Source organism: Mchenga conophoros, linkage group LG3, assembly GCF_057382185.1.
Source record: "Mchenga conophoros isolate Kocher_MC1m ecotype Shallow Benthic linkage group LG3, M_conophoros_male_GT1.1, whole genome shotgun sequence".
In the NCBI taxonomy this organism is placed as follows: Eukaryota; Metazoa; Chordata; class Actinopteri; order Cichliformes; family Cichlidae; genus Mchenga; species Mchenga conophoros.
Genome location: NC_140528.1, coordinates 42529769 through 42543534, shown reverse-complemented (window position 1 = coordinate 42543534; position 13766 = coordinate 42529769). Strand labels below are relative to the sequence as shown.

Below are 13766 nucleotides of genomic sequence, written 5' to 3'. Positions count from 1 at the left end.
TGCATTGTCATGAACAAAGATTTAAACCTAATTTTTCATGATTTCTTGTGTTCACCCTCTGAGGTCCAACATATAACTGGCCATTTTAACTGCTTTTGATTTAACATGTGTATTTCACCTTTAAATTGTTTCTTTTTCCCCGTGTCTTGCTTGGTGTCATTCTTCTCAGCTCAACCTCATGTGTCTGAATTTAGCTTTTTTTTTTTTTTTTTAAATTGGCATACTGTATTAACACAACTCATCTGAAATCACGCAAAAAACATAAAATTCGAGTACTATCTTTTTAAATGCAAATATATATTGTACATTTTGTAAACATTTTCAAATATTTATCTAAAAATGCAGCCAATACACCTGCTGTTTTTTATTTTTTTATTTTCTACAACCATTTAAAAATACTACTATAACTAAAATGAGAGAACAATCAGGTGTTGCAATAAGTTTTAACACTGTCTGAAATAGAGACTGAGCGTGGCTGCAGCTTGTTGTTATGTCAGCTTAAATCAGTCATGTGATTTGGAGGTGCAGCGTGTCCGTGGACCCCAGAGGGTTAATAACGATAAATGTCTTATATCAGGATATGAAATTGTGATCATATCGTACAGCCCTAGTGTAGTCAATAGTTTTGTTGTGTGTGTCAGAACAATGAGGCGACTGCTGAGTGTTACAGGTGTTACAGGAGTGATACATCCCCTGTTGTCAGGCCTGCAGGTATCAGGTTTGTGATGTTCTCCTTTATTTCCTAGTGGACAGAAATAATTTTTTGGAGTGGCACAAATAATTTGTGTGGCATCAAATTTGATGTAGAACAGCTGATTGTTCTGTAAATAGTTTGAAGTGTTTATTTAAAAACGCCTTGGCTGCATTTTTAGGTAAACAGCTGCAAAAAACTTCGTTGCTTGCAAAACTCAGTAACTTTTTTGAAGAAGTAACTATATTATTAATTGCCCAACATCGGTCATTATTTACTGTATTTTGCAGACAGAGTTACAGGACTCTCCCCCAGACCACAGACTCATACTACAAGTCAGAGCTTTATAAAAAAAATAAATAAATAAAGTTGTGTTTTCAAAATTGGAGTTCAAGTTATTTTTACTTTCAATAGTGTTAACATACTACACAGCTCATGAACGAGATTTTTTTTTTAAATTAATTCTAAAGCAGTTAATTAAAAGTAGTCTAACATAAATGTAAATGTTGTAATTTGATTATTTTAATAAACCAAGTAACTTGGACGGATTTGATGCTGGCGTGACCACAGTGCACACGTCTGCTGTTGCTCACAGTGGTCCAAGGGATCGCTCAGGGAGTTTGTGTGTTCGCTCAGACACATGAAACATTAGAGGGAACATTGGGTAACACTAAGCTATAGATTCAGCTTTAGAACTTATATTCACTGATAACTGTAGCTAGGCTCAAAGTGCTATCTTACTTTAGTAAACAACATTGTCATGTGCAAAACTATGGTGGCACTCGGGGTGGCACATGCCACCCTTCTAGATCTGCCCCGACCTTGCCAGGGATTCTGGATGGGGACGACTCAGATAAACTTCACTACAGTGATGTTCTCAGCAGGTACTTGATGCAAGAGAAAAAAAAATGGCTGTTACCTTACCAGGCTCTGATGTTTAAATCAACCACACACAATATAAGCAAACAGTGCTACAGCTGTGCGTCTCCTCGAGTTTTAGTACTTCTTTAGTGGCTTTGTTGTTCTCCTGACATAACGCGGTCAAGTGAACCGTGATTTGTGCAGCCAGGGGTGAAGCCAGCCGACCCGCCGCGAACATTAAGCCTCGCGGCGGTAGCGCTTCTCCTCCTTTGCTGCTGATGGCTAGCATAGCGCGACACGGTGTCGAAAAGTATCTTTCGAGTTATTTTTTATCCGTAAATTTCTCCCGTTGTAGGGCACTGCCCGTGTTAATAGAATTATATTAGTACCGACTTCAGTTTTCCCGGACTAAAATCCCCTGTTATAAATGTGAAAGTAATCCGGGACCAGTCCGCTTTTGCCGGCTACTCTGGTTTGCACCGCCATGTTAACGTTATGTGTCGCTTCGCTATCGCTAGCCGTACTTTGAGCGAAGTGGATGTTTTCTGTTATGTGAGGTTTCAGCTGAAAAACGATGTCCGGCGAGTCTCGGTGGCTCTAACGGCAAATTAATTCAGCAGCAATCTAAGAGTTTCATACTCACCTGTTGATGCAAACGCGCTATAACGGAGGAAAAGAATCCCCAAGAGCGACGTAAGAACTCCGGTACCCATCTTGTCCGGTGTCCCCGCTGTGACGACGTTCGCTCGGAACGGCGCCAAATACGGTTGTGCCCCGAACTGGTTTCCGGTATTTGCATAAAAATGATTGGCCAACACTGCTGTAAATGACTTGTTGGTGTATAATATGTGAAATGTGTCAAATAACGTAGTATTTAAGATACTTTGCTAAACAGCTCATTTCTAAATTTTATATATAACTCGTCATAAATCACGTTCATTAAACTCTACTTACCAATATAAGTAAAGACAATACACATAGAAATAAATAGAAACATTAGAAATTACTTCTTTAGAAGTTTAGAAAAAACTGATCATTCATAAATTCATAAATGCAATGATCGGCTCTACTTTGTATAAAAATGTATGTTTGGTATTATTATAATTATTATTACTTATAACTGTTCATTTGGGGTTTTTTTTTAGTTTTTTAAGTTTTTTTTTTTACATTGCATGCTAGTCAACAGTCAGATCCATAAATGTGTTTATATATGTTGATAAAACAGAATAAATTTTCCACAGTCAGTTTTTTTATACCTAATATTTTGTCTTCACTGTGTTTTCAGTCACATCATAATCGAGTTGTTGAAGACTTTCAGAAAGGACAGAATGAGGCTGACAGGTGAAAATCGATGATGACAGCTTAAGGATTCACTGTCGTTAACATAAGTGCACTGACACTTAATAATAAAAACAAAACTGCAAAATTAGAGTCCAGATGAGAGTTACAGCTGACATAAGTAGCATTATAACTTTTATTTATTATTTTTATAGTTTACATGTTGTGTATATTTAAAGTAGCTAAATCTATTTTTAAGAGGGCCACATGGTGACACTGAGCGTTTGCATCCACCACCTGGTCGGGGAGTCTCTGTGGGGGGTTTGCATGTTCTCCTTGTGTTTGTGTGGGTTCTCTTCAGGTTCCTCCCACAGTCCACAGAGATGCAGTCAGTGGGGTTAAGTTCACTGGTGATTCTGAATCGCCCAGAGGTGTGAATGTGAGTGTGAATGGTCATCAGTACCTGGTACCAGGTAATTCTTTAGTACCTGCTCGGCCGGGTTTCCAAGAGATCTGAGCAGGTACTAAACTGTGATGTCACCGATTGGCTGGTCGGTGGCATCGCTCGATGAGTCGTAACAGCGTCATGTGTCCCTGAGACAGACTGAAGTGGATGAGAGTGGATGGGTTCATTTTAGTTTAAACATCTAATGTGAATGTGAAGAGAAAGCAGCACCATGTCTTCTTCATGTATGCAAAGCAGAAACCGCAGCCTGTTATTTAAAGAAGTAAACAACATGTTTAAGCTTTTCATATATATGTTCATCTGTATATGTTGGCTTTGTACAAACATCACTTCTCTGTTCCTGACATCAGCATTATAAATCCAGGGATGGAACTTTTTTCACTAGTAGGATAAGAAATTGTTGGAGGACTGCTGCATTTTCTTCTTTTTTCTCCAACTCTTAATATTTCCAATGTTTTATTCTTTGAGAAAATGATTCATAAACACAAAGTTTTTCTTGTTAGAAAGTCTGACAGGAGTACGCAGGTGATGCTGAAGAGGTTCATCAAATGGACACTGGTGTAACATCCGTGATGTCGATCAGACGTCCATCTTGGAAATATTCTTTAAAAAAACTATCTGTGTGTTTTTGTAGCAACTTTAAGTAACAGGGCGTTCATACCACGTGTTAGAAGAGAGTAACCGTTACAGTGTGTTAATAGTTGTATATATTTCTAATGTATCTGACCTCGACTCTCTTTGTACCAACAGGAAGGAGGAAGAGGGCGACTTTACTCGGTGTCAGAGACAGAAATGAGAAAAAGCTGAAATGAGTGAGAAGGACGATGTTGGAAACATCTGTGCTGTGTCTGCTCTGTAAGTAGAATCTCTGTGTTTGTTTGAATTCTTGTACTTTGACTGATCTGGTCCTGCACTACAGAGAAAGTTTATTATACCCAGGGTATATTTCTGTTATTCAGATTAGTTTACGCTAACATTGGTAATCAGGATATTCTGTCATATGAAGCTGATATGAGTTGATAAAACTCACTCAGTTAACCCGGGGTTTCCCTCCCTGCACCTCCACATGTGCTGTTTTCACACAGTTATGGATAAATGTATCAACATCAAAGAGACTGTTTGTGTGAGCAATATACAGTAATGCAGTACTAGCAAGCCTAGTACTGTACCAGTACTCTGTTGCTTTAGTCGAGTTTTATTGTCAACCAAACAATACACACTCGGGTAACAGTGGGACAAAACATCGTCCTTCAAAGGTGAAAAACACTGTAAAATGACATGAAAATATAACAAATTCAAATATACATGTTTACAACTATACAGAAGATAAACTGAGAATAAGTTCAACAGTATTGTGCTTGGATAGAGAGAGTAAGGATGAGGGCTGTTCGATATAACCAGATATATCGTTTCAGTTTACGCTATCGTTTGTTTCGTGGTGTCGTAAAATAAACTGTTTACGTCAATATTTTTTCATGGTTTTGACGGTCGCTGTAGTGGCTATATTCATTTTTTAAAGTTCTCTCTTTCTCTTATATTCAATATAACCACACTACGGACGCACAAGCGCCTGTTTTTATGCGTTGTCATGAACAACAACGACGGTAAAACCATCGTGTGTCCGCTTGTTTATGTTCCACATAAACCTTTCACAATAAAGCTCAAGATCCTGTTGAGACTTCTCAAAATAAACTGAATCATATGAAAGAGTATGCAGTGTTTATGGATGAGAAGCAAAACAGCTACAACTTATGTCTAAAAATGTATCGTTTCATCGGTTAAAACACTCGACTCCAGCTACACGACGTGCAGCTGGAAACACTTCAAGCAAGTCGAGCTGCCCGAGATTCACAGAATTTACAGAAAATGTTACATTTTTGTGATTTATATCGTTATCGGACGATAGATGTTTTATATCGGGATATGATTTTGGTCATATCGCACAGCCCTAGTAAGGATAGAAAAGGATGATAATACATAAATACAATAGTACACAGAATAAATGCACTGCTCCAAAAACAAAGGGAAAACTTACACAACACAATGTAACTCCAAGCCAATCACACTTCTGTGAAATCAAACTGTCCACTTAGGAAGCAACACTGATTGACAATCAATGCCACACACTGTTGGATTAGACAACAGGTGGGAATTATTAGCAAGACATCCCAATAAAGGAGTGTTTCTGCAGGTGGTGACCACAGACCTTCTCTGTGCTGATGCTTTCTGGCTCATGTTTTGGTCACTTTTCAATGCTGGCTGTGATTTCACTCTAGTGATAGATTGAGACGAAGTCTACAATCCACACAAGTGGCTCAGGTAGTGCAGCTCATCCAGGATCACATCAATGTGAGCTGTGGCAGGAAGGTTTGCTGTGTGTCAGTGTAGTGTCCAGAGCATGGAGGCGCTACCAGGAGACAGGCCGGAACATCAGAAGGCCGTAGGAGGGCAACAACCCAGCAGCAGGACCGCTACCTCCACCTTTGTGGAAGGAGGAACAGGAAGAGCACTGCCAGAGCAAAATGACCTCCAGCAGGCCACAAATGTACACATGTCTGCTCAAATGGTCAGAAACAGACTCCATGAGGGTGGCATGAGGGCCCGACGTCCACAGGTGGAGGTTGTGTTTACAGCCCAGCACCGTGCAGGACGTTTGGCATTTGCCAGAGAACACCGAGATGGCAACTTTGCCACTGGCAATGAAAGCAGAATCACACTGAGCACATGTGACAGACGTGACAGAGTCTGGACACAGCGTGGAGAACCTTCTGCTGCCTCCAACATCCTCCAGCATGATGGTTTGGCAGTGGGTCAGTTATGGTATGGGGTGGACAGCCTGCACAGCCCTCCATGTGTTCATCAGAGGTAGCCTGACTGCCATTAGGTACTGAGATGAAATCCTCAGACCCCCCTGTGAGATCATATGTTGGTGCGGGCAGCTCTGGTTTCCTCCTAATGCAAGACAATGCTGAACCTCATGTGGCTGCAGTGTGTCAGCATTTCCTGCAGGACGAAGGCATTGATGCTGTGGACTGGTCCAGCTGTTCCCCAGACCTGATTCAACCCAGCACATCTGGGACGTCATGTCTCGCTCCGTCCACCATCTGCACCACAGACTGTCCAGGAGTTGGCAGATGCTTCAGTCCACGTCTGAGAGGAGGTCCATCAGGAGACCATCCACCACCTCATCAGGAGCATGTCCAGGTGTTGTAGGTCATACAGACACGTGGAGGCCACACACACTGCCGAGCTTCACTTTGACTTGTTGTAAGGACATTACTGTAGAGTGTTTTTCCTCGTTGAGTGTGACTCCAAATCCAGACCTCCATGGGTTGCTACATTGGATTTCCACTCATCATTTTGTGTGATTTTGTTGTCACCACATTCAACTATCTAAAGTATTTAATGAGAATATTTCATTCATTCAGATCTGGGATTCTTATCTTTGTGTTCCCTTTACTTTGAGCAGTGTGCAACACAGACAGAGTCAACAGTGTTGGAAATGAGAGGACCTTCAGTCGTCTCAGGAAGGAGTGTGTACTATATTACTCTTTAGGACATTAGTCCTTCGCTACACCAACGAGTCCTCAGCAGCTGTTTATTTATTGATGGTACAACTTATTTTATTACAACACTGGTAGAATAAACAGTTTTTACTGAATAAAGTTACAAGTTTAAGAGTCAGTAACTCACTTTAAATATTGTTTGTATTTGATATTGATTGAGCCTCGTCTTCATATTTGCTGCAGCCATGATTGTGACCCTTCTGTTATAATCCTGACTTCAATAATATGAAAATTATTTAAACATTATATTTAGAACAATGTAAATGTGTGAAATGAAGAATACATTGAAATGATATAAATAATGTAACGTCAAAGATGAATTATTGCTATAGAAGATTTAATACTTAACTGGTTGCTTCATGAAGGCTGAATATGAAATATTTGCTCTGTAGGACATAACACAGCATCTATAACACTTTCTAACAAACAAACATATTCTAATAATAAACTAAACAAAGGAATTCACTTTCACTCGTTCATCAGTAAAGTCAGAGGTTGAGCTGGAGCTCGTGTCCCGTCACAGCCGTCACTCACACCAGATGTGAGAGTAGTGCGTTTGTTCCTTGCAGCATAACAAACTGGCTAATTAAAGTCTATATTTACACTTTTTATTGGAAGACTTTATTTAATTCTATATGAGTAACAATAACAAAGTGAGCTGCACTGAAAACAGGAGAGCGTGTCAGTGTTCACAGTAATATTCACAGGAAATCTTAACACTTGTTAGACTTTTTAAGCCATGAGGAGGCTTTGCTAAACTCAGAATCTCCTCTAAGCTGCACTCTGACAACAGTCCAGCTCCATCAATGATCCCATTGTAGTTCTTATTTCTTACATGATGTTTATAGTGAGTGGGCTTCTTTGCAGGCTGCTCAGTGTCTTTGTCCCTTTGATGGGGTGTTGTTGTCACCCTGCTGGGTCCATAGGAGCCTCTACCAGGAGGCTGAGGGGCAGCGTTGGAGGTCATCAGTGTTTTTAGCCTGAAGTTAGCAGAGAGGCTAAACTTGACTCTTTGTTGCATTATAGAGACAGAAGTTTAAATAGTGTTTAACAGGACAATCGAGGCTAAAATGGTTTAAAAGATGAACTCATTAAAAAAACACTAACAAATCTTCATGATTCAAATACTGAGAAGCTTCAATAACAAATATGTGTTCAAGCCAGCATGATGTTTGCTCCTGTAACTGATTGTTTTTCCATCTTGTTCTCTGAATATGTTACCAAAGGCTCCATAACTAATGTCATTCATTTTGTTTCTTATCATTGAAACTGTTGTAGAAAATCCACTTTGTTAAGAAAACAGAGAAGCGACGTCTTTATATGAGACTTCAGAAAAATGTTGTACAAGACAAACTGAACAACATCAGAGCGACATCACGACTTCCTGTAACTTTTCTCTGTCCAGCTAAACACGAGTACCTTCCATTTTCTCCTGCAGAGGATTCTGGGTAAAGTCAATCGTGCACTGACGTCCTGTGTGTGTGTTTTATTGTGCAGATGCAGCTGCAGTCGGCTCAGCAGTGAGAACTGAAGACGTCAGTCAAAGAGAAGGAAAAACAGTCAGAGCTGAGAGGTACAGCTGCTCTTCTTTTAGTACAAACACCATAAATCTGTTGCTCACAATCAAACTTTATTTTATTTTTAAGTTTGTGTCACTTTTCAAACCCTCGTTACGAGTGCTTCCCAGAGACGATGAGTGAAAGAGCAAAGAGTAAATTATGAATCAAACTACAGCCACACAGACTCAAGCGTCATGTGGTGAATAACTTCCAACAGCTGGATGAATAAGATGAGTTAAAGTTTATATATTAGTCTTTAACAAGGATTTAAAAGACGACACTGATGAGGCGAGCCAGATTTCTTCAGGCAGGTCGTCCCAGGATCGAGGAGTCCTCACAGCAAACATTCAGTCGTCTTTAAGTGTGAGCTGGGAACAGTGAACAGGGTTGTGGCTGCAGCATCTCAGGATGTACACACTGACTGGGACACAAGCACCAGTTCCACTAAATATTCTGGTGCCAGTAACCTGTTAAGATGGAGCAATTTGATGTTATTTAATCAGTTTATTTTTCATCCTGCAGTTAAAATGTATCAAAACAAGATTGTGTGTCTGCAGATGCTGTGTGATCTGACACACCTGCACAAAATGTGTCAAAGTTCAATAAGTTACATTATTGTAACTGTGATGCGTTCACTGACATGTCCTGATGCTTTGCTGTATATAAAGAGAACAGAGAGGCTCTGCTTTGTGCTTATATTCTCCTCCTGTGTGTTTGTGTGTGCAGAGTTTCTACCAGAGCCAAATGTCATCTACTCCTCACTGAAGTCGTCCACCAGTCCAACCACTGGGATCCAGCTGCTGCTCTCTAACTGGTCCATACAGCAGCTCCCTGAGACATCCTGGAGACTCGGACAATCGTTGTCAGAAAGGAAATCACTCAAATAAGTCAATAACTAATCAGAGACGTCTGATTATCAGACAGTTACAAGGTTGATGGTAACACATTTTATATCCTTGGACTAAACTCAGTCTGCATCTACAGGATGGCTCTTATTTCATTATTACTGACTTTTTATCACCATTTTAACCTCTGCTTTATAACTAAAGTGCTCAGCAGCAAGTTTTCATAAAGTCAGACTAAAGTGAAAGGAGTCAAATACAATCTCTTTATTGTGTTTATTTAAAGTTCACGGAGGAATGAATCACTGTTTATGTGATGTTTGATGTCACAGCTGTCTGTGTCACTGTGAGAGACAATGAACATAAAAATAAACATTATTTAAAATCTGAATATTAACACACATTTATGGATGGTTTGTCACACAGATTAATATCTTATAAATTTATATTTTTCACTATTTTTCACAGGTACAAGTGTGTTTTGTAATATGATGGAGATCCTTTACTCCATTAATAAACAGCCTTCATCTGCAATGTGTCGGATTTTACTTTCTGAGTGAAATTGTTTTCAACACACAGTCACACGTTTATGTTAGAGCACCCTCCACTGCGCATGTCCATTAGTGATTCTCTTCACTGACCCACAGATTTGAAATCAGGATGTCGCTCACATATAAAACAACATGTGTCTCTGAGCAGCTTTTACCAACCACCAAATTCATGAGACTGTAATACATTTACTGATGCTTGTTGCAGCTCTGTCAGCAGTCAGGGCTGCAGGTGGGTTGTTTTCACCAGAAGTGACCACTGCTACCAGAAATATCACGGTGTGATGGGTAACAGGTGTGACGTCAACTCAAAGCAGATGATAGTTTAGGTGATATTCATTTTAAAGGCATTATTTTTTTCAGGTTTTACTCTGAGGAAGTGAGTTTGTCATTTGATGCAACCAAGATGAAGTGGTCTGTGCTGCCATCTACTGACATTAAAGTGCAACAACAGGCTGCCCATCTCTGAGTCTGCAGCACTCAAGGTTTAATGTTTCCACTTCACACAGGATCAGGAGTGCTCAGCTCTTTACAAGAAAATCTCTGTCACACACTGAACACCACAAAAATATACAAACAAGTTCACAAGTTTTATTTCATTACAATCATATACACTCACTGGCCACATTATTAGGTACACCTTCCTAGTACTGAATTTGGTCTTTTTTTTTTTAACTTTCAGAGTTGCTATAATTCTTCACAGCAGATTCAACAAAGTGCTGCAAACATTCCTCTGATGTTTTGGTTCATGTTGACGTGACATTATCACACAGCTGCTGCAGATTTGTGAGCTCCATGATGCAACTTCATCTCAAAGGTGGTTAGTTTGTACTGAACTTCAGCACCAATGAACCCACAGAAAAAGTAATTGTACAGTCATCATCCTCTCAGAGTGCAGACAGCCGTGACTCTCAGTTACTGACTCACACCTCAGTGCTCTGTGGATGAGGTCAGCATTCAGCCTACAAATATGTACAGTACACACTTTAAATACAGAAGTCCTGTTTCTCATCCATCAGTCATAGCATCATCGTACACACTGATGTCTATATCACAGCCAATGTGGGCCACAAAAACAAAAGAAGATGAAATTCTGAGGCCACATCTGGAGCACTTGCAAAGAGATACAGAAAGACGTGGAGCCGGTACAATTATTTCCAAGAAAACAGCGAGAAATGCAGTCAAAGAGCCAAGAATGGACCAAAGTCACACCTGAGACAAGTTTCTCCGTGCAGGAGGAACGTTAAAACAATCATCACCAACAAAGGCTCAAAGGATGTTCAAAGGATTAAAAACATTTTCAGTAAACATGCTCAATACTTTTGACATTTCTTATCATTACAGATAATTTATGGACATCTATGGTTTGATTGCTTTGCATGTGTGGATTGGATGTTGTTACCAACACCTGGTGAAAATTTCAATCACAGTAATCAGCAGAGATTTCCCACTGAAGCATAAACTGCACTGACATCAGTGACAAAGATTTCTTTGAAAAACTAGAAAAACAAGCATTTCAGTAATCAGTCCTTCAGGAGATGAAAACTGGAGTCAAGGTCTCTGTATTGGCTTGAGAGAGAAACTGTTGCACTGTTGCAAATGTGCAAATGTTGCAAATTAAATGTGAAAATTTAGTTTTAGAATATTTTTGACAAAAGTTTTAAATGTGAATTTCAAATGTGAGTTCTGGATCAAATAAGACCTGAAGGCTTTTAACCTGCTCACACAGGTTTAGTGGAAGAGTCTGAAGTTTGTTATGAAGTTTCTCTCTGAGCTTCAGAGCTGCTGATTAAACCTCAGTTTTGTCCTGAGTGAGTTGGAGGAAGTTTGCTGCCATCCAGGAATTAATATGTAAGATGCCGAGAGATCTGACTGGCTCTGTGTCATCAGGAGACACAACAACATAAAGTTGTGTATCATCAGTGTACTAATGTGTACTGATTCTGTGCCTCCTGATGACATCACAAAGTTACAGCCTGTAAATGTTAAAAGCACTGGTCCCAGATTTAACCTCTGTGGAACGCCACAGTTCAGTTTGTAGCTCCTGGATGAAGATTCATCAACACGTACAAAGAATCCTCCATCTGTGCAATTTAATCCAGTTAGAAACTCTCAGAGTCTCTATCAATGTCTCTAAACGTCTGCAGTGATCCACAGGATCAAAGTCAGCACTGACATCAAGAGGAACCAACATAGATTCAAGAGTTTCTCTGACAGTTTGCGTTACATAAATCTCCAACCAAAACAGGTTCTGATATAAAGCTATAATGGTCCACACAGCAGCTCCGACCTGAACACATTCAGTGTGAAACACACTGGTTTATATTCTGTTTGTTCTCCTCGTGATGTTACCCTCATACAACTATCTATCTATGCGTATAAATATGTCATTTTTATAGTTAAACGTTTTTAACTAGTTTAATGTATTCTCTCTCTCTCTCCTGTCATCCTATTTTCTTTCAGATCATCTCCTTCATTGCTTCTTCATCAGGAAGGATCATTCTTCCTTTTTTTAGAGATCACGACAGCGACCACAACAATGATCACAGCAAGTAACAAACCAAAAGCTACCAGTCCAGCATGATATCTTCTACCAATTTCATCCTCCTTCCCTCCAGCCTCCTTCCCTCCATCCTCCTTCCCTCCATCCTCTGTGTGTCCTCCTGTCTGACCTGCAGGTGAGAAACAGGTGTGAGGTGTCAGCTGTCAGGTAGGTGATGAGTGAAGAACAGAACAGAATCAAACTGCTGTCAGACATTATCTACTGCACTCTGATCACATCACTCAGACCAGCTGCTTTCTACAAAGTCTCATCAACAACATCTTTAGAAACAAACAACAACAACCAGGAAGCAGCTTCACCTCTGATCACACACACACTCAACTCTACTCACTCACCTGGAGGATCAACAACACTCAGGTAGATGATGCTGATGGGGTCAGTCTTCAGATGAGCTCTCTTCCTGCGGTTTGTTCTTCTCTGGACGACACGACACTCGTATGTTCCAGCGTCTACAGCTGTGACATTTGTCACAATCAAAGACACGTCTCTATCCTTCATCTGTCTGTCCTGCAGATCCACCCGGTTCTTAAAAGATGGATGCTGCTCATCAGGATCAAACTGCCCATCCCGGTAAGTAAGGACATATTCATCTTCCAGGTCAGCTCTGCTCCACTCTACAACTAGGATGGGGATGTCCTTGTCTGGAGCTTGACATGGCAGAGTGACATTGTGTCCCGAGTCAGCTGAGATGACTTTCTGGTCTGAAAGAGGAAACACCACACAGCAGAGAGGTTAAATGGGTCAAAGTTCAAGTGTTCACTTTTACAGCAGATAATCGGAGTATCAGAGAGAGACCACTGGTGTCTGGTTTATAGTCGTTAAATCCTTTAAAACTGACCATCAGACCTGCTGCTGAGCACAATCTCTTATACTAAGTGCAGAAAATACAGATGAATGACACTGAGCTCCAAAATAGATCCCTAAACTCTGCAGTAAAACTAAAGTGAAAAATACATATTTCAGGACAAAAGAAGTATTTGTGTGTGTGTGTGTGTGTGTGTGTGTGTGTGTGTATTTTTTAGTATGCACTCTGGGTATGAGAATGTTTGAAAACAACACAGAGAGGAAAGTGTTATACAGTTTCCTGTCTGTAAAGACTTTCGTGAAAGTGTGTCTTAGAAATATGAAAAACAACCAATTACCTTTGTTTTCCGCGGTTGCGTGTGAGAAGAGATAAGCGCACAGCAGGAAGATCCACACTGGAACCACTGTTTTAGTCATTGTGTGAAGGGATTAAAATCCTCCCGAGGAGTCTTTGTAATGCTGATGCAACGCGGTAGGAGTGAGAGAGCGACTCTGTGCTCTGGTGTTATTAAAGTTCATACACAAAACTGATCGTCAGATGACGTATGTTGATCTGATTGGTTAAGACCCGTCCGTGAGGTGTAGTGT

The 13766-nt window shown here is 40.2% G+C and overlaps 2 protein-coding genes and 1 long non-coding RNA gene across 3 annotated transcripts in view; 1 reads left to right on the top strand and 2 right to left on the bottom strand.

Moving 5' to 3' along the window:
- Window positions 1-2265, bottom strand: part of LOC146578783 (coxsackievirus and adenovirus receptor-like) — a 16599-nt gene extending 14334 nt beyond the window's left edge. The window contains exon 1 of the mRNA XM_085269052.1: window positions 2196-2265. Within this exon, the coding sequence (XP_085125178.1) occupies window positions 2196-2265 (70 nt within the window). The remainder of the gene's footprint in view (window positions 1-2195) is intronic.
- LOC146578782 (uncharacterized) overlaps window positions 1-9797 on the top strand; it is an 11881-nt gene extending 2084 nt beyond the window's left edge. Inside the window, exons 2-4 of the long non-coding RNA XR_014891524.1 lie at window positions 4047-4151; window positions 8360-8435; window positions 9148-9797. This is a non-coding gene — a long non-coding RNA (uncharacterized LOC146578782). The remainder of the gene's footprint in view (window positions 1-4046; window positions 4152-8359; window positions 8436-9147) is intronic.
- LOC146578781 (coxsackievirus and adenovirus receptor-like) lies at window positions 9786-13766 on the bottom strand. The gene is made up of 3 exons (XM_085269037.1): window positions 13517-13766; window positions 12710-13075; window positions 9786-12483 (listed from the first exon to the last, which is right to left on the bottom strand). The coding sequence occupies exons 1-3, from the start codon at window positions 13593-13595 to the stop codon at window positions 12299-12301; spliced, it is 630 nt and encodes a 209-aa protein (XP_085125163.1). The 5' UTR covers window positions 13596-13766; the 3' UTR covers window positions 9786-12298.

Coding starts and splice junctions, on each gene's coding strand:
- LOC146578781 (XM_085269037.1), bottom strand. CDS start 13,595: ATGACTAAAACAGTGGTTCCAGTGTGGATCTTCCTGCTGTGCGCTTAT. Junction 13,076..13,516: donor CGCAACCGCGGAAAACAAAG/GTAATTGGTTGT, acceptor TTCCTCTTTCAG/ACCAGAAAGTCATCTCAGCT. Junction 12,484..12,709: donor GAGTGTTGTTGATCCTCCAG/GTGAGTGAGTAG, acceptor TCTCACCTGCAG/GTCAGACAGGAGGACACACA.